The 27,821-nt window shown below is 38.3% G+C and overlaps 1 protein-coding gene across 1 annotated transcript; it reads right to left on the bottom strand.

Annotated features, from left to right (window-relative positions):
- Positions 1-86: 86 nt before the first annotated feature.
- LOC138307377 (kelch-like protein diablo) lies at positions 87-26,868 on the bottom strand. The gene is made up of 6 exons (XM_069248085.1): positions 25,519-26,868; positions 24,785-24,977; positions 19,450-19,647; positions 7,421-7,521; positions 6,870-7,007; positions 87-332 (listed from the first exon to the last, which is right to left on the bottom strand). Exons 1-6 carry the CDS (start codon positions 26,549-26,551, stop codon positions 142-144), a joined length of 1,854 nt encoding a protein of 617 aa, XP_069104186.1. The 5' UTR covers positions 26,552-26,868; the 3' UTR covers positions 87-141.
- Positions 26,869-27,821: the final 953 nt, after the last annotated feature.

Genomic DNA, 27,821 nt, shown 5'->3' with positions numbered 1-27,821 from the left:
ATATCATCCTGTATATTCATCATTTAGCCACATCGTCCTGTATATTTAATGTTTAGCCACATCAGCCTGTATATCATCATTAGTCATCATTTAGCCACATCATCCTGTATATCAACATTTAGCCACATCATCCTGTATATTTCAACGTTTAGCCACATCGTCCTGTATATTTGCCACAACACAGCCGAATGTGCTCATCACAGTGGGTAATTCTTGACCTTCAACCCACATCTGTTTGCCCTGGTCCTCCTTCAGCCAACACAGACCAGCCATCCAGCTTTTATCATCCTCCCCACCAACGATCAGGATGGTATTACCGTACTTCACGATCCCTGGCACAAACAAAACTCATTTGTTAACAAATCAGTAACCAAACAAAACAAGAGCTGTTGGAGAACAGCAAAGCTCGCCTATTCAGAAGAAGTTGAATATTTACTATTTAAACATGGAAATATGACAAATAAACAGACTCAAAAAACCCCTAAAGGACCCCAAATTGGTTGTATTATCACGTTCAGCATCCATACACATTAGGAAAATAAAATCATAAACATTTATGATGACTTATGCTTTAACAATTGACAAAATAGAAACTTGCTCAAAAACTTTAACATGGAAATATGACAAATTAACAGACTCAAAAACCCCCCTAAAGGACCCCAAATTGGTTGTATTATCACGTTCAGCATCCATACACACATTAGGAAAATAAAATCATAAACATTTATGATGACTTAAGCTTAAACAATTGACGAAACAGAAACTTGCTCAAAAACTTAAAACGTGAAATGGGACGCCAACGCCGGGGTGACAACATTAGCTCCCCCTATTCTTCGAATAGGCGAGCTAAAAATTCAGTAAAACTGTAATTAAACACAACATTACAGAATTTAAGTATCAAATTGTCTCTACATCAATAGATTTGCACAACGTAATTCTCATATTCTATTTAACTACTCCAATGGATATGTACATGTAGTCTGCTATACCTGTCTTTATTATTAGGCTTTTTCTAATTTGTTTTGTTTTCCTAATATATATATATATATATATAAAATTAATTAAAAAAGCCTAATAATAAAGGCAGGTTTAGAGCGGAGTAAAGTACATGTAGATGTTCAATCATTTTGTGACGAGAACCGTCCCATTTGTGGGATAATTATCTTACTTTTTTAAAAAAAAAAAATCTTGCATATATGTTCAACAAGCAAAAGCTGTACACCATATACAGTAAAATCCCTTTTAACTCGAACTGCAGGGGGACCTGATTCAGTTAGAGATATATATGAGGTATTCCAGTTATCAGAGGTTGGTAATCAAAGTCAAAAACCATTATCTCAAATTATAAACAAACCATGCATATCTATGAGAGATTTGAACATTTTGTATTAATAGCATTTTTATTATTATAAATTAAAGTATTTCTTATAACGTTTGATAATAATATTGGATAGAAATGAATTAAACTGCACATAAAAGATACTATAGATCAGCAAATCTTAAGAGTCAAACACCTGTTTGATGAATAGATGCTTTTAATACCATGAATTTGAAGAGATACATTACTGTTTGAGGAATAAGGGTAATTTGACGAGTTTGCTGTTCAAATTATTCTGGTTTTGTTATATGAAATATACAAGGGTTCCGTGTTTGACCATGCAATGGTTTGGAACCAATCAATCCAGGAATCGGTTCCAAGGAATGCCAACAAAGCAATCCAAGGAATGCTAAGACAAGAAAGCGGTATCCAAGGAATGCTAAAACAACAAAGCGGTATCCATGGAAATGCTAAGACAACAAAGCGGTATCCAAGGAATTAAGACAACAAAGCGGTATCCAAGAATGCTAAGACAACAACAAGCGCGTAGATCCAAGGAATGCTAAGGTACAACAAAGCGGTATCCAAGGAATGCTAAGACAACCAAAGCGTAATTCCAAGGAATGCTAAAACAACCCAAAGCGGTATTTAAGGAATTGCTAAGACAACAAAGCGGTATTCCTAAGGAATGCTAAGACAACAAAGCGGTATCCAAGGAATGCTAAGAACAACAAACGCGGCTATCCAAAGGAAGTGCTAAGACAACAAAGCGGTATCCCAAGTGAATGCTAAGAACAACAAAGGCGGTATCCAAAGGAATGCTAAGACAACAAAGCGGTATCCAAGGAATGCCAAGCACAACAAAGCGGTATCCAAGTGAATGCCATAGACAACAAAGCGGTATCCAAGGAAATGCCAAGACAACAAAGCGGTATCCAAGGAATTGCTAAGAGACAAACAAAGCGGTAAACCAAGGAATGCTACATACAACAAATGCGGTATCCAAGGATGCTAAGACAACAAAGCGGTATCCAAGGAATGCTAAAACAACAAAGCGGTATCAAGGAATGCTAAGCACAACAAAGCGGTATCCAAGGAATGCTAAGACAACATAAGACAAAAGACAAATCAAAGCGGTATCAAGGAATGCTAAGACAACAAAGCGGTATCCAAGGAATGCTAAGACAACAAAGCGGTAACCGCAAGGAATGATTAGACAACAAAGCAGAATCTCCAAGGAACACGCGATTAGACAACAAAGCGTTATCACCAATAGGAATGCTACATAACAAAGCGGAGTATCCAAGGAAATGCTAAACATACAACAATATCCCAAGAAATGCTAAAACAGTACAAAGCGGTATCCCAAGGAATGCTAAAGACAACAAAGCGGTGATTACCAAGGAATGCTAAGACAACAAAGCGGTATCCAAGGAATGCTAAAACCAAAGTGGTATCCAAAATGCGGTATCCAAGGAATGCTAAGACAACAAAGCGGTATCCAAGGAATGCTTAGATACAAACAAAGGATCGGTATCACAAGGAATGCGAAAGACAACAAAGCAAATCGGGTAGGTATCCAAGGAATGCTAAGACAACAAAGCGGTATCCCAAGGAATGCAAAGACAACAAAAGCGGTATCCAAGGAATGCTAAGACAAACAAACAGCGGTAATCCAAGGAATGCTAAGACAACAAAAGCGGTATCCACAGGAATCTGCTAAAGACAACAAAGCGGTATCCAAGGAATGCATAAAACAACAAAGCGGTATCCAAGGAATGCTCTTAGACAACAAAAGCGGTATCCAAGGAATGCTAAGACAACAAAGCGGTATCCAAGGAATGCTAAGACAACAACAAAGCGGTATCCAAGGAATGCTAAGACAACAAAGCGGTATCCAAGGAATGCTAAGACAACAAAGCGGTATCCAAGGAATGCTAAGACAACAAAGCGGTATCCAAGGAATGCTAAGACAACAAAGCGGTATCCAAGGAATGCTAAGACAACAAAGCGGTATCCAAGGAATGCTAAGACAACAAAGCGGTATCCAAGGAATGCTAAAACAACAAAGCGGTATCCAAGGAATGCTAAGACAACAAAGCGGTATCCAAGGAATGCTAAGACAACAAAGCGGTATCCAAGGAATGCTAAGACAACAAAGCGGTATCCAAGGAATGCTAAGACAACAAAGCGGTATCCAAGGAATGCTAAGACAACAAAGCGGTATCCAAGGAATGCTAAGACAACAAAGCGGTATCCAAGGAATGCTAAGACAACAAAAGCGGGTATCCAAGGAATGCTAAGACAACAAAGCGGTATCCAAGGAATGCTAAGACAACAAAGCGGTATCCAAGGAATGCTAAGACAACAAAGCGGTATCCAAGGAATGCTAAGACAACAAAGCGGTATCCAAGGAATGCTAAGACAACAAAGCGGTATCCAAGGAATGCTAAGACAACAAAGCGGGTATCCAAGGAATGCTAAGACAACAAAGCGGTATCCAAGGAATGCGCTAAGACAACAAAGCGGTATCCAAGGAATGCTAAGACAACAAAGCGGTATCCAAGGAATGCTAAGACAACAAAGCGGTATCCAAGGAATGCTAAGACAACAAAGCGGTATCCAAGGAATGCTAAGACAACAAAAGCGGTATCCAAGGAATGCTAAGACACAACAAAGCGGCGTATCCAAGGAATGCTAAAACAACAAAGCGGTATCCAAGGAATGCTAAGACAACAAAGCGGTATCCAAGGAATGCGCGGTATCCAAGGAATGCTAAAACAACAAAGCGGTATCCAGGAATGGCTAAGACAACAAAGCGGTATCCAAGGAATGCTAACACAACAAAGCGGTATCCAAGGAATGCTAAGACAACAAAGCGGTATCCAAGGAATGCTAAGACAACAAAGCGGTATCCAAGGAATGCTAAGACAACAAAGCGGTATCCAAGGAATGCTAAGACAACAAAGCGGTATCCAAGGAATGCTAAAACAACAAAGCGGTATCCAAGGAATGCTAAAGACAACAAAGCGGTATCCAAGGAATGCTAAGACAACAAAAGCGGTATCCAAGGAATGCTAAGACAACAAAGCGGTAGTCCAAGGAATGCTAAGACAACAAAGCGGTATCCAAGGAATGCTAAGACAACAAAGCGGTATCCAAGGAATGCTAAGACAACAAAGCGGTATCCAAGGAATGCTAAGACAACAAAGCGGTATCCAAGGAATGCTAAAACAACAAAGCGGTATCCAAGGAATGCTAAGACAACAAAGCGGTATCCAAGGAATGCTAAGACAACAAAGCGGTATCCAAGGAATGCTAAGACAACAAAGCGGTATCCAAGGAATGGCTAAGACAACAAAGCGGTATCCAAGGAATGCTAAGACAACAAAGCGGTATCCAAGGAATGCTAAAACAACAAAGCGGTATCCAAGGAATGCTAAGACAACAAAGCGGTATCCAAGGAATGCCAAGACAACAAAGCGGTATCCAAGGAATGCCAAGACAACAAAGCGGTATCCAAGGAATGCTAAGACAACAAAGCGGTATCCAAGGAATGCTAAGACAACAAAGCGGTATCCAAGGAATGCTAAGACAACAAAGCGGTATCCAAGGAATGCTAAGACAACAAAGCGGTATCCAAGGAATGCTAAAACAACAAAGCGTATCCAAGAATGCTAAACAACAAAGCGGTATCCAAGGAATGCTAAGACAACAAAGCGGTATCCAAGAATGCTAAGACAACAAAGCGGTATCCAAGGAATGCTAAAACAACAAAGCGGTATCCAAGGAATGCTAAGACAACAAAGCGGTATCCAAGGAATGCTAAGACAACAAAGCGGTATCCAAGGAATGCTAAGACAACAAAGCGGTATCCAAGGAATGCTAAAACAACAAAGCGGTATCCAAGGAATGCTAAGACAACAAAGCGGTATCCAAGGAATGCTAAAACAACAAAGCGGTATCCAAGGAATGCTAAGACAACAAAGCGGTATCCAAGGAATGCTAAGACAACAAAGCGGTATTCCAAGGAATGGATGCTAAGACAACAAAGCGGTATCCAAGGAATGCTAAGACAACAAAGCGGTATCCAAGGAATGCTAAAACAACAAAGCGGTATCCAAGGAATGCTAAGACAACAAAGCGGTATCCAAGGAATGCTAAGACAACAAAGCGGTATCCAAGGAATGCTAAGACAACAAAGCGGTATCCAAGGAATGCTAAGACAACAAAGCCGTATCCAAGGAATGCTAAGACAACAAAGCCGTATCCAAGGAATGCTAAGACAACAAAGCCGTATCCAAGGAATGCTAATTTGAGTAAGAGGTGTAATACTGTATCTCTGCAGTCTTTGAAGAGAAAATATATTGATCCTTTACTCATTGAGTGGATCTAGAGAATTTAGCTATATCATTTTACTGGGAAACACAAATAAAAGGTTATCAATTAAAGAACATAGTCAATGACTGTGATGATTGGAATACCTATTCCACACAAAGTATTGGGGAGTTCTGGGCCCAGGGACAAGGTGTTTGTATCCCAATTATACACCTCTACAGAACTATGTCACGTGACCTACAGGCCCCACACACAACGTTGGGGGAGTTCTTGGCCCAGGGACAAGGTGTTTGTATCCCGATTATACACCTCTATAGAACTATGTCACGTGACCTACCGGCCCCACACACAACGTTGGGGGAGTTCTGGGCCCAGGGACAAGGTGTTTGTATCCTGATTATACACCTCTATAGAACTGTGTCATGTGACTTACCGGCCCCACACACAACGTTGAGGGAGTTCTTGGCCCAGGGACCAGGTGTTTGTTTGTATCCTGATTATACACCTCTATAGAACTGTGTCATGTGACTTACCGCCCCACACACAACGTTGGGGGAGTTCTGGGCCCAGGGACCAGGTGTTTTGTATCCCGATTATACACCTCTACAGAATCGTGTCATGTGACTTACTGGCCCCAGACATAGTATTTGGAAGTTCTGGGCCCAGGGACCAGGTGTTTGTATCCTGATTATACACCTCTATAGAACTGTGTCATGTGACTTACCGGCCCCACACACAACGTTGGGGGAGTTCTGGGCCCAGGGACCAGGTGTTTGTATCCTGATTATACACCTCTATAGAACTGTGTCATGGTGACTTACCAGCCCCACACACAACGTTGGGGGAGTTCTGGGCCCAGGGACCAGGTGTTTGAATCCTAATTATACACCTCTATAGAACTGTGTCATGTGACTTACCAGCCCCTACACACAACGTTGGGGGAGTTCTGGGCCCAGGGACCAGGTGTTTGTATCCTGATTATACACCTCTATAGAACTGTGTCATGTGACTTACCGGCCCCACACACAAAGTTGGGGGAGTTCTGGGCCCAGGGACCAGGTGTTTGTATCCTGATTATACACCTCTATAGAACTGTACGTGTCATGTGACTTACCGGCCCCACACATAGCGTTGGGGAGTTCTGGGCCCAGGGACCAGGTGTTTGTATCCTGATTATACACCTCTATAGAACTGTATGTGTCGTGTGACTTACCGGCCCCACACATAGCGTTGGGGAGTTCTGGGCCCAGGGACCAGGTGTTTGTTTCGGGATCGTACACCTCTACAGAACTGACGCAGTGCTCAGGTAAAAACTCCTTCTTCCATTTGTCACTCAGTGCTGAGTTACCACCTGTCAAAATTAAAACTAACTTTACCATGATTGGAACATTTGTGTCAGATCATTTACTGTTTTTTGAGATTTGAGCAGGTTACATGCATAACTTTGAATCAAAGAATTTGAGCAGGTTAAAGTGTGTTACTATAATGAATATCATGATGGAGTAAAGCCCTGTAAAGGCATATTGACTTTTGCATATCTTTTAACACCTTTAAACAAATTGTAAACAAATATGATAGTCATCCATTTTTCGAGAAAGAGGTGGATAACTGATCACCAGTCTACCAGAGTTACTTCCCTTCAATCATTTCATGCCATCAGTAGTGATATTAATCTGATAGAAAGATGATTCATTCATTTATCTTTGGATGGCTGATATAGGACTCTAAAATAGGTTTAAATGCCGTCATTGTATTGTGTCTTACCAATCACATAGATCTTGTCTTTATGGATAACACTGCCGGCTAGCACCCTCGGGGTAGACATGGGAGGTAACTCTAACCAGCTGTCTTCAGTTGGGTCATACCTTTATTTGGTGAACAATTATATTATTGTAATAACTAAACAAGAGGCCCAAAGGGCCTTAACGGTCATCTGACTACCTTGGCAATAGTAAAATTAATTATATATGGTGTCACTTTAACAGGACCATGTCAGGATCATTTTCAATTTCTTTCAACAAATTTTATTTAAAACAAAGGCCCAAGGGCCTTAACATATAGGAAATTAATTAGATATAATGTCATGGTAGCCATCTTCGATTTTGGGATCAACCAGAGATGTACCAACACATTGTCAAGACCTTGTCAGGATCACTTCATGCAAGTTTCAGACAAATTGCATCGGTAGAACTTGAGAAGAAGTTCTAAATGTGTTTTCAAGATGGTGGCTGTGGCAGTCATCTTGGATTTCGGATCAATCCGAAAAAAAACAACACTTAGTCATGACCATGTCAGGATCATTTCATGCAAGTTTCAGCCAAATCGCACTGGTAGAACTTGAGAAGAAGATCAAAATGTGTTTTCAAGATGGCGGCTGTGGCGGCCATCTTGGATTTCGGATCAACCCGAAAAATAACAACACTTTGTCGAGACATTTCATGCAAATTTCAGCCAAATCGCACCGGTAGAACTTGAGAAGAAGTTCAAGATGTGTTTTCAAGATGGCGGCTGTGGTGGCCATCTTGGATTTCGGATCGACCCGAAAAATAACAACACTTTGTCGGGACCATGTCAGGATCATTTCATGTAAGTTTCAGCTAAATCGCACTGGCAGAACTTGAGCGGACGGCGCATGGCAGACGAGGACGGACGAAACATTATGACTATAGGTCATCCCGACCCTTCGGGTCAGATGACCTAAAAATAGAAAACAAAAACATCTAAAATTTGGTGTCCCCACTTTTCATATGGGATATAGATAGGATGCCATATGAGATATAAGGAATAGGATAGGATGTCATATGGGATGTAAGGAATGGGATTAGATGGTATATGGGACATAAGGAAAGGGATAGGATATCATATGGGACATAAGGAAAGGGATAGGATATCATATGGGATATAAGGAATGGGATAAAATGTCATATGAGATATAAGGAATTGGGATAGGATGTCATATGGGACATAAGGAATGGGATAGGATGTCATATGGGATATAAGGAATGGGATAGTATGCCATATGAGATATAAGGAAAGGGATAGTATGCATATGGGATATAAGGAATGGGATAGTATGCCATATGGGATATAAGGAATGGGATAGGATGTCATATGGGATATAAGGAATGGGATAGGATGTCATATGGGATATAAGGAATGGGATAGGATGTCATATGGGATATAAGGAATGGGATAGGATGTCATATGGGATATAAGGAATGGGATAGGATGTCATATGAGATATAAGGAATGGGATAGTATGCCATATGGGATATAAGGAATGGGATAGGATGTCATATGGGATATAAGAATGGGATAGGATGTCATATGGGATATAAGGAATGGGATAGTATGTCATATGAGATATAAGGAATTGGATAGGATGTCATAAGGAATGAGATAGGATGCCATATGGGATATAAGGAAAGGGATAGGATGTCATATGGGATATAAGGAATGGGATAGGATGTCATATGGGATATAAGGAATGAGATAGGATATCATATGGGATATAAGAATGAGATAGGATGTCATATGGGATATAAGGATAGGGAAAGTATGTCATATGGGATATAAGGAATGAGATGGGATAGGATGTCATATGGGATATAAGGAATGGGATAGGATGTCATATGGGACATATAAGGAATGGGATAGGATGTCATATGAGATATAAGGAATGGGATAGTATGCCATATGAGATATAAGGAATGGGATAGGATGTCATATGGGATATAAGGAATGGGATAGGATGTCATATGGGATATAAGGAATGGGATAGGATGTCATATGGGACATAAGGAATGGGATAGGATGTCATATGGGATATAAGGAATGGGATAGGATGTCATATGGGATATAAGGAATGGGATAGGATGTCATATGAGATATAAGGATATGAATGGGATAGTATGTCATATGGGATATAAGGAATGGGATAGGATGTCATATGGGATATAAGGAATGGGATAGTATGTCATATGGGATATAAGGAATGAGATAGGATGTCATATGGGATATAAGGAATGGGATAGTATGTCATATGGGATATAAGGAATGGGATAGGATGTCATATGGGATATAAGGAATGGGATAGGATGTCATATGGGATATAAGGAATGGGATAGGATGTCATATGGGATATAAGGAATGGGATAGGATGTCATATGGGATATAAGGAATGGGATAGGATGTCATATGGGATATAAGGAACGGGATAGTATGCCATATGGGATATAAGGAATGGGATAGGATGTCATATGGGACATAAGGAATGAGATAGGATGTCATATGGGACATAAGGAATGAGATAGGATGTCATATGGGATATAAGGAATGGGATAGGATATCATATGAGATAATAAGGAATGGGATAGGATGTCATATGGGATATAAGGAATGGGATAGTATGTCATATGGGATATAAGGAATGGGATAGGATGTCATATGGGACATAAGGAATGGGATAGTATGTCATATGGGATATAAGGAATGGGATAGTATGCCATATGGGATATAAGGAATGGGATAGGATGTCATATGGGATATAAGGAATGGGATAGGATGTCATATGGGATATAAGGAATGGGATAGGATGTCATATGGGACATAAGGAATGGGATAGGATGCCATATGGGATATAAGGAATGGGATAGGATGTCATATGGGATATAAGGAATGGGATAGGATGTCATATGGGATATAAGGAAAGGATAAGGAATAGAGACATAAGGAATGAGATAGGATGCATATGGGACATAAGGAATGAGATAGTATGTCATATGGGATATATAAGGAATGGGATAGTATGCCATATGGGATATAAGGAATGGGATAGGATGTCATATGGGATATAAGGAATGGGATAGGATGTCATATGAGATATAAGGAATGGGATAGTATGTCATATGAGATATAAGGAAATGGGGATAGGATGTCATATGGGACATAAGGAATGAGATAGGATGTCATATGGGATATAAGGAATGGGATAGGATGCCATATGGGATATAGGAATGGTGGATAGTATGCCATATGGTATATAGGAATGGGGATAGGATATCATATGGGATATAGGAATGGGATAGTATGCCATATGGGATATAAGGAATGGGATAGGATGTCATATGGGATATAAGGAATGGGATAGGATGAATATGGGATATAAGGAATGGAGATAGAGGATGTCATATGGATATAAGGAATGGGATAGGATGCCATATGGATATAAGGAATGGGATAGGATATCATATGGGATATAAGGAATGGGATAGGATATGCCATATGGGATATAAGGAATGACAGATAGGATGCATATGGGATATAAGGAAATGGGATAGGATGTCATATGGAATATAAGGAATGGGGATAGGATATCATATGAGATTATAAGGATACTGGGATAGGATGTCATATGGGATATAAGGAATGGGATAGTATGTCATATGGAAATATAAGGAATGGGATAGGATGCCATATGGGACATAAGGAATGGGATAGGATGTCATATGGGATATAAGGAATGGGATAGGATGTCATATGGGATATAAGGAATAGGGATAGGATGTCATATGGGATATAAGGAATGGGATAGGATGTCATATGGGAATATAAGGAATGGGATAGGATGTCATATGGATATAAGGAAATGTGGGATTAGGATGTCATATGGGATATAAGGAAATGGGAATAGAATGTGTCATATGGGATATAAGGAATGGGATAGGATGTCATAATGGGGATATAAGGAATAGGGATAGGATTGTCATATGGGATATAAGGAATGAGGGATAGTATGTCATATGAGATATAAGGAATGGGAATAGGATGTCATATGGATAAAAGGAATGGGGATAGTATGTTCATATGGGATATAAGGCTGAAGGGAATAGGATGTCATATGGGATATAAGGAATGAGGATAGGATGACATATATATAGGGTATAAGGGATAGTATAAGATATAAGGATAGGGAAATATGTCATATGGAATATAAAGGTAATGGATGAGATGATGTCATATTGGATATAAGGAAAAGGGATAGTAGTATGTCAATATGGGATATAAGGAATGAGGGATAGTATGTCATATGGGATATATAGGAATAGAGATAGTCATGTTCCATAGAGGGATATAATGAATAGGGAATAGCCAATGTCATATGGGACAAGAAGGAATGAGATAGTATGTCATATGGGATATAAGGATAGGGATATTATGTCATAGGGGACATAAGATTAGGGATAGTATGTCATATGGGATATAAGTGAATGGGATAGTTATGTCCATATTGGGATATAAGGAATAGGGATAGAATGTTCATATGGGATATAAGGAAAGGGATAGGATGTCATATGGGACTTGTTATAAGGAATTTGGATAGTCATGTCATATGGGATATAAGGATAGGGATAGTATGTCATATGGGATATAAGGAATGAAGATAGAATGTCATATGGGATATAAGGATGATAGGGATAGAATGTGCATATGGGATATAAGGAATGATATGGATATTATGCCATAATGGGATAATAAGGAATGGGATTAGAGATTTCATAATGAAATATGAAGGAATGAGATTAGGATGCCATATGGGATATAAGGAATAGGGATAGGATGTCATATGAGACATAAGGAATAGAGAATAGGATGTCCATATGAGACAAAAGGGAAATGAGAATAGTATGAGCATATGAGATATAAGGAATGGGGATAAGGATGTCCATATGTGGCTATAAGGAATTGAAGTAGGATGGTATATGGGTATATACAGAGAATGAGATATGGATGCCATAATGGTGATATAAGGAAGGGGAATGGAAAGTATGTCATATGAGATATAAGGAATTGAGGATAGTGGATGTCATATGGGATATAAGAATGGGAAAGTATGTCATATGAGAAATAAGTAATTGTATAGGTATGCCATATGGGATATAAGAAATAGAGGGTAGAAGTCATATGTCATATGGTGATATAAGGAATTACGGGATAGGATGTCATATGGGAATATAAGGAATGAGATAGGATGTCATATGGATATAAGGAATGGTGGTTAGTGATGTCAATATTGGTATAATAAAAGATGTTGAAGTATGTCATAATGGAATATAAGAGGAAAGGATAGGATATCAAAAAGGTAATTAAGGATTGTGATAGGAGTGCATATGAGTCAAAGGAATGGGGTTAGGAGATGTCATGATGTAGATATAAGATCAAATGGAGATGTATGTCATATGGAAATAAAAAGCTAGTAAAGAATTGTAAATAATGGAATATAGAGAATGGAGATATGGACAACATAATGGGACATAAGGAAAAGGTGGATAGTATCCATAACTACATATAAGGAATCAGTATCTTTACTACATACAATGGGATAGGATGTCATATATATAAAACAGTACACTTTATGGGAATATACAATGGGATAGTACATATGGGACTAAGGAAACATACATATCAGTACACTTTACATACATAGAATCAGTACACTTTACTACATAGATAGTACATTTACTACATACAGGGTACACTTTACTACATACATCAGTACACATTTATACATATTTGGATCAGTACACTTTACTACATACATCGGTACACTTTACATACATACATCAGTACACTTTACTATTATACATCATACACTTTACATACATACAAGGAATACAGGATTACTATACTACATACATCAGACACACTTTACTACATACATCAGTACACTTTACTACATACATCATACACTTTATATGGATACATACATCAGTACACTTTACATATGGGATATACATACATCAGATACAATTTTACTACATACATCATACACTTTACTACATACATAGCACAACATTACTACATACATCAGTACCCCTTTACTACAACATCAGTACCCTTTACTACATACATCCTAAAACTTTACTACATACATCAGTACACTTACAACATATCATTCAGTACACTTGTAACTATAATAAAAAACTTACATCAAACACTTTACAACATACATTAGCACCTTTACACATAACATCATACACTTTACTACATACACACAAAACACTTTACTACATACATCACACACCTTACTGACATACATCAGTACAAACTTTCCTTACACTACATCAGCACACTTACAACATCATACACTTAAACTACAACATTACCCTTTACTTACATAACCTCAATACACTTTTACTTAGCATCCATTCGCACACTTTTACTACCTACAATCAGCCACAACTCTTACTCACATACATCAGTACCCTTACTACAACACATCAGTACACATTACTACAGACATCAGTTACACTTTTCCTACAGACATCTAATACACATTACTAAACAGACAATCGTACACTTGTAACTACATACATCAGAACACTTCCTACACACATTAACACGACTTTACTTATCTTACCATCAGTACACTTTACTGACAATACATTAGCACACTTTACTACATACAAAAAATACACTGTAACTACATACATCAGCTACACCTTACTACATACATATACATCAGTACACTTTACTACTTACAATCAGTAAACGTTGACTACATAACATCGAGCACACTTAACTACAGACATCAGCACACTTTAAATACATACATTAGCACACTGTTACTCACCATACATCAGCTTACATAATACACATACATTATACACTTTACGACATACATGAGCACACTGTACTACAAACATTCAGTACACCTTACTTACATACCTCAGCAACACTTTACTACTTTACATTCAGCACACTGTACCTACTAACATCAGTACACTTGAACTACAATCATTAGCACACTTTACTACAGACATCAGTACACTTTACTACATACATTCAGCACACTTTACTACTTACAGTTAGGCATCACGTTACTACATACAACAGTACTCTTTACTACATATCATCAGCATCAAAAACAGCTTTAACTTTTTATTTCAGTACACTGTACTCACATTACATCACACACAGTCACACCTTACTACAGCAGCACTTTACTACACTCATTACACTTTACTAAATACATCAGTGACAGCCTTTACGACACACATCAGGACTCCTTTAACATACATACTTCAGCACACTTTACTACATACATTAGCGCACTTTATCTACTTACATCATACAACATTACAGCATACAATCAGTACTCTTGTACTACATAACAATCAGCACACTTTACGACATACATTCCAGTAGACACTTTACTACACATACATCATTACACGTTACTAACACAATCATTTACACTCCACTACATGACATCTAGTACACTTAACTACATACAACATGCACACCTTACAACACAACAATAGTTACAACTTTACTACATACATCAGTACTACTTTTACTAACATGACATAATGAACTCATTTACTACATACAGCAGTACACTTTACTACAGTACATCAGCACACATTACTACTTACATCAGTAACACATTACAACATACATTAGCACTACTTTACTGACATACAGTTATACACGTGAACTACATACATCAGTACACTTTACGACATTCATTAGCACACGTTTCCTACAGACATCTGTACACTTTACTACATACTATCAGGTACACGTTACTCACAATACAGTTAGCACAGCCTTTACTACATAAATCAGTCACATCGGTTACTACATACCATCATTACACTTTACTACAGACAGCAGTACAACTTACTTACATAACATACAGCACACTTATAACTACAAGCATCTTACACGCTTTACTACATCGCATTAGTACAAACACTTTGACTACATACCTCATACACGACTTACTCCAGACATCAGCAGCACTTTACTACTTTCATACAGATACACTTTACTACAAACTACTCAGTACACATTACTACATACTCAATACACTTGACGACAGACATCAACCACACTTAACTACATACATCAGTTACTCTTTAACTACAATACATCCAGTCAGACTTTACTTGACATACATTTATACACCTCTTTACTACACACATCCTTACTACATGACCTACATACATCATAACACTTTAACTAACTTACAATCAGCACACCGTTACTACAATACAGTATACACTTACTTACATTACATCAGTACACTTTACAACACACATCAGGTACATTTTACGAACATACATCAATGACACTTTACTAACATACATCAGCACTCGTTAGACTGACATTCATTCAATACACCGGTACTACTTCATATATCACCACACTTTACTAACATACAACAGTACAACTATTGTGTACTTACATCATACACTTACTACTCAACATCTTTACACTACACTACCTTAGCATCAGTACACTTTACCTACGATACAACGTACACTTACTTACATACATCTTACACTTTACTACATACATTCAGCACACTATTACGTACATACAGTCAGCACACTCTTACGACATCATTAACATCTTGAGAATCATACATCCAAACGAACTTACATATATCATACACTTAGCACACAGTTACACTAGATACATCAGTACACACCTTTAACTAGCATAACATCAGTACAACGTTACTACATACAGCAGCACACTTGCACGACATACATCATTTCACTTTACGACATATACATCAATACATTTTACTTACATACCAACAGCACAACTTTTACTACAATACAATCAATACACTTATACTAAATAAACCTCAGCACAATTTAACTGACATACACTAATCAATAACACGTTACTACATACATCACCACACTTTAACTACAGAATTCAGTACGACATAAACTCATACATACACAGCACACACTTTAACGACATACATTAGGACACTTATACTACATATCATAACAGTACCCTTATACACATACTGCAGTAGCAGCTTTACGCATACATAACATCAAGCACACTTTGACTAACAGAACATCTTGTAAAACTTTACGAAAGACAACAGTACACTGTACTACATACATTTCAGCACGACTTGACTACATACATTTCAGATACACCTTTTACTACTACTACATGAACACCACATTACTACCTACATTAAGACACTTTACACTCAGACAAACAGCTCACTTTACGACTGACACATACACTTGACTACTTACAGCAGCACACTATGACTTCATAGTATACAACAACACGTTGACGTACATACATCAATACATCTTTACTACATACTCATCAGGACACTTTAACTACATACATCAAATACATATAACTACATTACAGCACACACTTTACTACATAAACCTTCACACACATTCCTACATCATTAGCAACACTTTACTACATACATCAATACATCATATACATACATTACAACAGCAGCAGCTTTACTACATACCGTCATGCACGTACGACTACACTCATACACAACACTAACAACATCACACACTTATACGAACATACCATCAGTACACTTTATACATACATCAAGGTACACTTGTAACTACATACAGCAGCACAACGTTACCAACAGACATAAGACAGCTTTACTACTTCATCAGCACAATTTACTACATACATTACTTTACTACATACATCAGTACACTTTACAACACACTATTTAACTACAACAGTACACTTAACTACATACATCACATCAGTACATACATCACATACACACACCCTTTACGGTACACTTTACTACATACATCAGTACACTTTACTACATACATCACACTTTTACTACACTTTACTACATACATCAGTACACTTTACTACATACATCAGTACACTTTACTTTACTACATACATCAGCACACTTTACTACATACATCAGTACACTTTACTACATACATCAGTACACTTTACTACATACATCAGTACACTTTACTACATACATCAGTACACTTTACTACATACATCAGTACACTTTACTACATACATCAGCACACTTTACTACATACATCAGTACACTTTACTACATACATCAGTACACTTTACTACATACATCAGCACACTTTACTACATACATCAGTACACTTTACTACATACATCAGTACACTTTACTACATACATCAGCACACTTTACTACATACATTACATACACTTTACTACATACATCAGTACACTTTACTACATACATCAGCACACTTTACTACATACATCAGTACACTTTACTACATACATCAGTACACTTTACTACATACATCAGCACACTTTACTACATACATCAGTACACTTTACTACATACATCAGTACACTTTACTACATACATCAGTACACTTTACTACATACATCAGACACTTTACTACATACATCAGCACACTTTACTACACATACATCAGTACATACTTTACTACATACATCAATACACTTTACTACATACATCAGCACACTTTACTACATACATCAGTACACTTTACTACATACATCAGCACACTTTACTACATACATCAGTACACTTTACTACATACATCAGTACACTTTACTACATACATCAGTACACTTTACTACATACATCAGTACACTTTACTACATACATCAATACACTTTACTACATACATCAGTACACTTTACTACATACATCAGTACACTTTACTACATACATCAGTACACTTTACTACATACATCAGTACACTTTACTACATACATCAGTACACTTTACTACATACATCAATACACTTTACTACATACATTAGACACTTTACTACATACATCAGTACACTTTACTACATACATCAGTACACTTTACTACATACATCAGCACACTTTACTACATACATCAATACACTTTACTACATACATCAGTACACTTTACTACATACATCAGTACACTTTACTACATACATCAGTACACTTTACTACATACATCAGTACACTTTACTACATACATCAGTACATACATTTACTACATACATGGAGTACACTTTACTACATACATCAGTACACTTTACTACATACATCAGTACACTTAACTACATACATCAGTACACTTTACTACATACATCAGTACACTTTACTACATACATCAGTACACTTTACAACATACATCAGTACACTTTACAACATACATACACTTTACTACATACATCAGTACACTTTACTACATACATCAGTACACTTTACTACATACATCAGTACACTTTACTACATACATCAGTACACTTTACTACATACATCAGTACACTTTACTACATACATCAGTACACTTTACTACATACATCAGTACACTTTACTACATACATCAGTACACTTTACTACATACATCAGTACACTTTACTACATACATCAGTACACTTTACTACATACATCAGTACACTTTACTACATACATCAGTACTACATACATCAGTACACTTTACAACATACAACAGTACACTTAACTACATACATCAGCACACTTTACTACATACATCAGTACACTTTACTACATACATCAGTACACTTTACAACATACAACAGTACACTTAACTACATACATCAGTACATTTTACTACATACATCAGCACACTTAACTACATACAACAGTACACTTTACTACATACATCAGTACACTTTACAACATACATCAGTACACTTAACTACATACATCAGTACACTTTACTACATACATCAGTACACTTTACTACATACATCAGTACACTTTACAACATACATCAGTACACTTAACTACATACATCAGTACACTTTACTACATACATCAGTACACTTTACTACATACATCAGTACACTTTACAACATACAACAGTACACTTAACTACATACATCAGTACACTTTACTACATACATCAGCACACTGTACTACATCATTACACTTTACTACATCATGTTATTTAGACACCCCTGTATTATGAGAGCCCCTGTGTTAGTAAAACCTACTTATAAGCTGAGCTGCTTATACTGTTGGTTGTCTCCCCTCCAAACACATACAGCTTTCCTTTGTAGGAGATCGAGGTCATGAATCTTAGTGCTTTGTTGAGTGGGTTTATAAGAGTCCAGGCGTTCGTGTGAGGATCATATCGTTCAACCGTAGTGAGAATCTCAGATCCGTCCTGTCCTCCTATGGCATAGGCATATCTGACAATATACAGTTATAGAGTGACATGTTATGGTAAAAAAGAAATGTATCAAATAATAAATAAGACTGGCCATCAGACCCTGAGTTGTTGATTTTCTGAATTTAATATTATAGATTATCCACCTTTAGTTGGAGACCTATGATGAAACAGAGACAAGAATTATCAAGCCAAATTTTAGTGATGATTTATGACGTTAGAAGGCCATTCTATAGAGCTTTAGAGATCAACAATTACTTGACAAATAGTCTCATTGCTTTACAAGAGTACAAAACGTTGACATAGCTTAATTTATATATGTACAGTAGAAAATGAAATATCACTTCATCAGATCAATTATTGAATTAAAGATGCTCCATCACTGACAGAGCATAAACGATAGTCATCATTGATTTTGTTTGTTTGTTTGTTTGACTATATTAACATCCTATTAACAACCAGGGTCATGTAAGGAGGGCCTCCCATGTCTGTAGTGTGTTGCATGTATGAAGTGCGGGTGTGTTTTGGGAGACTGCAGTATGTTCGTGTTGTGTCTTCTTGTATAGTGGAACTTTTGCCCTTTTTATAGTGCTATCCACTGAAGCATGCCGCCGAAGACACCAAGCAACACACCCTACTCGGTCACATTATACTAACAGGTGAACCAGTCATCCAATTCTCTTTATGCCAGGCAGTAAGCAGGAGTAGAATCTACCACTTTTATAGACTTTGGTATGTCTCATTCAGGGGCTCTTGGTGCAATTGGTAATCAGTAATTCATTCCATATAGAGCATAGTGTCATGCATTTTTTTAGGACTCAATTAATGATTTTTAGATATTTTATCTTAAAGTAAAATAAGAAGCTTCAATAGTGGGAATGGTGTAAAGTAAGTAGCTTTTGTAACTGACGAAAAATACTGATTTGTCTGTTCATGTTTTTGAATGATAGTGAAATAAATATCATTCGTTAGAGGTGGAGCATCATTAATTAAGCTCCCTATATTTGAAGGTTTCACAGACACACCTGCAAGGTCTTTCATTAAAAAGGAACAGTTAAGTGACATGTTGAAGTTACCCATCCATTTACCCATCCATTTACCCATCCACAATGGTAAGGTCAAACTTACCCATCTTACATGGTAAGGTCAAACTTACCCATCCACAATGGTAAGGTCACACTTACCCATCCACAATGGTAAGGTCAAACTTACCCATCCATAATGGTAAGGTCAAACTTACCAATCCACAATGGTAAGGTCACACTTACCCATCCACAATGGTAAGGTCAAACTTACCCATCCATAATGGTGAGGTTAAACTTACCCTACGGCAATGGTAAGGTCAAATTTACCTATCAACAATATATTAATGGTAAAGTCGAATTTACCCATCTACCAAGGTAAGGTCAAACTTACCAATCCACAATGGTAAGGTCACACTTACCCATCCACAATGGTAAGGTCAAACTTACCCTTACCACAATGGAAAACTCCCAAATGGTCAAACTAACCCATCCACAATGGTAAGGTCAAATTTACCTATCAACAATATATTAATGGTAAGGTCCAATTTACTCATCTACCATGGTAAGGTCAAACTTACTTATCCACAATGGTAAGGTCACACTTACCCATCCACAATGGTAAGGTCAAACTTACCCATCTAACATGGTAAGGTCAAATTCACCCATCCACAATGGTAAGGTCAAACTAACCCATCCACGTTACAGTCAAACTTACCCATCTACCATGGTAAGGTCAAACTTACCAATCTTACAAACTTACCATCCCATGTAAGGTCAAACTTACCAATCTACAATGGTAAGGTCAAACTTACCCATCTACAATGGTAAGGTCAAACTTACCCATCCACAATGGTAAGGTCAAACTTACCCATCCACAATGGTAAGGTCAAACTTACCCATCTACAATGGTAAGGTCAAACTTACCCATCCACAATGGTAAGGTCAAACTTACCCATCCACAATGGTAAGGTCAAACTTACCCATCCACAATGGTAAGGTCAAACTTACCCATCTACAATGGTAAGGTCAAACTTACCCATCTACAATGGTAAGGTCAAACTTACCCATCTACAATGGTAAGGTCAAACTTACCCATCTACCATGGTAAGGTCAAACTTACCCATCCACAATGGTAAGGTCATAACTTACCCATCTAACATGGTAAGGTCAAACTTAACCATTTATAATGGTAAGGTCAAATTTACCCATCTACCATTGTAAGGTCAAACTTACCCATCTACATCATGGTAAGGTCAAACTTACCCATCTACCATGGTAAGGTCACACTTACCCATCCACAATGGTAAGGTCACACTTACCCATCCACAATGGTAAGGTCAAACTTACCAATCTACCATGGTAAGGTCAAATTTACCCATCTACCATGGTAAGGTCAAGCTTACCCATCTACCATGGTAAGGTCAAGCTTACCCATCTGCAATGGTAAGGTCAAACTTACCCATTGACAATGGTAAGGTCAAACTTACCCATCGACAATGGTAAGGTCAAACTTACCCATCCACAATGGTAAGGTCAAACTTACCCATTGACAATGGTAAGGTCAAACTTACTCATCCCACAATGGTAAGGTCAAACTTACCCATTGACAATGGTAAGGTCAAACTTACCCATCCACAATGGTAAGGTCAAACCCATCCGTACCACTCCATCCACAATGGTAAGGTCAAACTTACCCATCCACAATGGTAAGGTCAAACTTACCCATCTACAATGGTAAGGTCAAACTTACCCATCTACAATGGTAAGGTCAAACTTACCCATCTACCATGGGTAAGGTCAAAACTTACCCATCCACAATGGTAAGGTCATTACCTACAATGGTAAGGTCAAACTTACCCATCCACAATGGTAAGGTCAAACTTACCCATCCACAATGGTAAGGTCAAACTTACCCATCCACAATGGTAAGGTCAAACTTACCCATCCATAATGGTCAGGTCAAACTTACCCATCCACAATGGTAAGGTCAAACTTACCCATCTATCAGGGTAAGGTAAAGGTCAAACTTACCCATCTACCAGGGTAAGGTCAAACTTACCCATCTACCATGGTAAGGTCAAACTTACCCATCTACAATGGTAAGGTCAAGCTTACCCATCTACAATGGTAAGGTCAAACTTACCCATCCACAATGGTAAGGTCAAACTTACCCATTCACAATGGTAAGGTCAAACTTACCCATCCACAATGGTAAGGTCAAACTTACCCATTCACAATGGTAAGGTCAAACTTACCCATTCCACAATGGTAAGGTCAAACTTACCCATCACAATGGTAAGGTCAAACTTACCCATCACACAATGGTAAGGTCAAACTTACCCATCCACAATGGTAAGGTCAAACTTACCCATCCACAATGGTAAGGTCAAACTTACCCATCCACAATGGTAAGGTCAAACTTACCCATCCACAATGGTAAGGTCACAACTTACCCATCCACAATGGTAAGGTCAAACTTACCCATCTACAATGGTAAGGTCAAACTTACCCATCCACAATGGTAAGGTCAAACTTACCCATCCACAATGGTAAGGTCAAACTTACCCATCCACAATGGTAAGGTCAAACTTACCCATCCACAATGGTAAGGTCAAACTTACCCATCCACAATGGTAAGGTCAAACTTACCCATCTACAATGGTAAGGTCAAACTTACCCATCTACAATGGTAAGGTCAAACTTACCCATCCACAATGGTAAGGTCAAACTTACCCATCCACAATGGTAAGGTCAAACTTACCCATCCACAATGGTAAGGTCAAACTTACCCATCACAATGGTAAGGTCAAACTACCACCACATGGTAAGGTCAAACTTACCCATCCACAATGGTAAGGTCAAACTTACCCATCCACACTGGTAAGGTCACACTTACTCATCCACAATGGTAAGGTCAAACCATTACCAATCCATTACCATCACATGGTAAGGTCAAACTTACCCATCCACAATGGTAAGGTCAAACTTACCCTTCTACCAGGGTAAGGGTCAAACTTACCTATCCACCATGGTAAGGTTTACCCATCCACAATGGTAAACTAACCCATCGACAATGGTAAGGTCAAACTTACCCATCGACAATGGTAAGGTCAAACTTACCCATCGACAATGGTAAGGTCAAACTTACCCATCTACCATGGTAAGGTCAAACTTACCCATCTACAATGGTAAGGTCAAACTTACCCATCTACAATGGTAAGGTCAAACTTACCCATCTACAATGGTAAGGTCAAACTTACCCATCGACAATGGTAAGGTCAAACTTACCCATCGACAATGGTAAGGTCAAACTTACCCATCCGACAATGGTAAGGTCAAACTTACCCATCCACAATGGTAAGGTCAAACTTACCCATCTACAATGGTAAGGTCAAACTTACCCATCTACAATGGTAAGGTCAAACTTACCCATCGACAATGGTAAGGTCAAACTTACCCATCTACCATGGTAAGGTCAAACTTACCCATCCACAATGGTAAGGTCAAACTTACCCATCTACAATGGTAAGGTCAAACTTACCCATCCACAATGGTAAGGTCAAACTTACCCATCTACCAGGGTAAGGTCAAACTTACCCATCCACAATGGTAAGGTCAAACTTACCCATCTACAATGGTAAGGTCAAACTTACCCATCCACAATGGTAAGGTCAAACTTACCCATCCACAATGGTAAGGTCAAACTTACCCATCCACAATGGTAAGGTCAAACTTACCCATCCACAATGGTAAGGTCAAACTTACTCATCCACAATGGTAAGGTCAAACTTACCCATCCACAATGGTAAGGTCAAACTTACCCATCTACATCTACCAGGGTCAGGTCAAATTTTCTATCCACAATGGTAAGGTCAAGCTTACCAATCCACAATGGTAAGGTCAAACTTACCCATCCACAATGGTAAGGTCAAACTTACCCATCCACAATGGTAAGGTCAAACTTACCCATCCACAATGGTAAGGTCAAACTTACCCATCCACAATGGTAAGGTCAAACTTACCTATCCACAATGGTATGGTCAAACTTACCCATCCACAATGGTAACGTCAAACTTACCCATCCACAATGGTATGGTCAAACTTACCCATCCACAATGTTCTGGTCAAACTTACCCATCCACAATGGTAAGACCAAACTGGGACCGAGACATGTGCATTTTAGCCTTGGTTTGCCAGGACCGATCGACTTGATCGTAGATGTAGAAGTTGTTGGAGACGCCCTCTGTAGTGATGGAACCCCTGTAATTGATCTTACGGATAGCCCCGCCGGCCAAGTAGATCTGATTGTCTCCAGTTATAGCACAACCTGGCAACAGTTGAACAAAGATCTCTTAAATAGTCAAAAATGTATTATCTTCTGAATCAGTATACGTATATATTCTCAAGAGAATATGACGATAGTACCTATATATATTAGGTATACATTACAAAGTTATCCTCTCTTGTAGAAGTATACATGTCAATACTTTGAGAGCAAAAACTACATTATTTCTTCAGAATTAAAATTATTGATCTGGCATAACTATTAATACCTGATTTACCCATTGCTTCTCATCTGAAGATTATAATCTTATGACTATATAGCTATCATGACGTGAGTGAAATTACAAAAACTCCTTGCTAAAATAACTGATTGTCTACGCAGTACCATATATTACAGTATATACGTTACTATTACCTGGTGTAAGGGTCAAAGAAGTAATATCAACAGGATTTTCCAGATGAAAAAGGATCCAATCAAACGTAAGTCTGTTGGATACGAATTATTTCAAATGGTAAATATGGGACAAGGAAGTAATTCCAACCGTGTGGACAAAACAAAATTGTCAAATTTTCGAGGTTATTACCTGGTGTATAGAGACTTTGTGGAAGTTTACAGATGTGAATTACCTCCCCTAGTTTAGGAAGCAACATTTCCATACTGTTGTACTTCTTTAACTGGTCTTCTGTATAAGGGTTAGCAATGATCATTACTCCCCTCTCGTACATCATACCCTTACGGGGCATCAGGTTTAAATCCATTTCCTGTTGTCGGTTCCTAAGCATATGATAATATCTCACAGTTTCTAGTGTTTTCCTCAGCGATGCACATTCTCTCAGTATTTGACTGTTATCTATCCTGTCACAGAAATAATAAGAACTGATATTGGCAAACCTTACACAGTCCATAATGGCTGTCAAGTGTTGTTGTCTACCCAACGTGTCTGTGCTCAGCCATTCCATACATGCCTCGAACACAGTTTCCTCCGCTGTCACGTTGATATCATCGTCACTAATTATCTCCACCAGTTTATCTGCTGGGAGGCTGAGAAATTCTTGCTGTCGACACAAGTTATTAAACTGATTGTTGATAATTTCTTTGGCTTTATTCGCAAGGACCTGACACTCATGGGCCTTGGCAAAGAAGTATACTCCAATACAGTTGCTGACGGTGATATGATTCATCATGAACTCGGCACATCCGCTCCTGAGACTGAGGAGCTGGAAGCGATTGCTAGCAGAGAGGAGGTGCTGAACTGTATCTTCAGAAAGCATCACAGCACCAGTATATACATAGTCCAGAACTAGTTCCATAGTAAGGGCCTCCAGTTCTTTCAGAGTAACTTTATCTTGCTGACTCTCTGCCATGTCTGTTGAGAACATTGCCATAAAGAAAGGACTGGAAACAGCCAGTACATTCTTGTGACAGGGAAACTCGCGTCCATCCACAATCAAAGTGACATCTACAAACTCCTTATTTTTGTAGAGACGGGAGAATCCCTTTAGGAGGTTAGTTGGACGTTCCTGGTCCATGAAGCGGTCATCCCCCGGAGTGGGCGTTTCACTGGTCTGAGGCTCCTGGGATTCCAGTAGGTTGTTAGGACACAAACTAGCCTCCATTGCCACTACAGGACAAGCTGGTCCTGTACACCACAGTCCAACATCAACACACACAGGCCAAACACAGAACAAGCTGGCCCTGTACACCACAGTCCAACATCAACACACACAGGCCAAACACAGGAGAAGCTGGTCCTGTACACCACAGTCCAACATCAACACACACAAGCCAAACACAGGAGAAGCTGGTCCTGTACACCACAGTCCAACATCAACACACACAGGCCAAACACAGGACAAGCTGGGCCTGTACACCACAGTCCAACATCAACACACACAGGCCAAACACAGGAGAAGCTGGTCCTGTACACCACAGTCCAACAAACATGGTCCTGTACACCACAGTCCAACATCAACACACACAGGCCAAACTCAGGACAAGCTGGGCCTGTACACCACAGTCCAACATCAACACATAGTGCATAAAGGCTGAAGAAATTGGTCTTTATGAGCAGTTCATCTGTATGTACGAGGTGGTCACCAAGGCAGGTTTCACAGTACTTTGAATAGCCTATTGATAGACGAAAAGAAATTTATAAAACTTTTGGGGCTATAGTGCACCATATATGTAGTAGAATGCATGCCTATTGAATTTAATAGCTAGGTTAGAAAGAGATTCAGAAAAAATATTATTGTCATGGTCCTGATAAGTTTGAATGTGGGGTAGATCCCAAAACCATATGAATATAAAGTACAATTTGTCATCAAGTCTCAGTATCTTCCAGTGATTGTGGATTCACAAAAATAAAAAAGATCGCATTAAGATATATGACACATCACAATCCGTGTAAGGTTGGACTAATTGATGGTAAATCATACTTCTGCAGACACCCACATTGTTTCTTGACATATCGGCAACATTAACTGTTTATTCCAAAATAAAGGATCAGGTCCTGATCAGGGAACTTGTGTGTATATTTCTCGTTCCTCTACATAATTTTAAGGTACGGTATGTTGAATTTATTTAAATGTGAAATTATGAAGCTTTCTCTCTGTGTGTCCAATCTAAAATTTCTGATCTTATTGTCCAAGTACATTGAAGGACATTTACGAAAGTATACTTTATTAGCTATTTAATTATGTGCATGCCTTTATAAGAAACTCTACACAAATGTAGACCGACCATTACGTGATGTCATATCAACAGATGTGGTGTAAACCATGGTGTACCAGTGATTTTTTCTCCTTATATAACTGGGTCGGTAAACGACCCCATTCCCAAAGCCAAACCCCCCTACATTTTTCCCAATTACAGTAAAAAAAAATTCCC

Source organism: Argopecten irradians, chromosome 14, assembly GCF_041381155.1.
Source record: "Argopecten irradians isolate NY chromosome 14, Ai_NY, whole genome shotgun sequence".
In the NCBI taxonomy this organism is placed as follows: domain Eukaryota; kingdom Metazoa; phylum Mollusca; class Bivalvia; order Pectinida; family Pectinidae; genus Argopecten; species Argopecten irradians.
This window is presented reverse-complemented; position numbering and strand designations above follow the sequence as displayed.

What these genes read in the sequence shown, in the direction of transcription:
- LOC138307377 (XM_069248085.1), bottom strand. Translation starts at nt 26,551, where the DNA reads ATGGAGGCTAGTTTGTGTCCTAACAACCTACTGGAATCCCAGGAGCCT. An exon ending in AGACAAGATCTATGTGATTG is followed by an intron (nt 7,008 to 7,420) that starts GTAAGACACAAT and finishes TAATTTTGACAG; the next exon opens with GTGGTAACTCAGCACTGAGT. An exon ending in CAACGCTATGTGTGGGGCCG is followed by an intron (nt 333 to 6,869) that starts GTAAGTCACACG and finishes TGTTTGTGCCAG; the next exon opens with GGATCGTGAAGTACGGTAAT.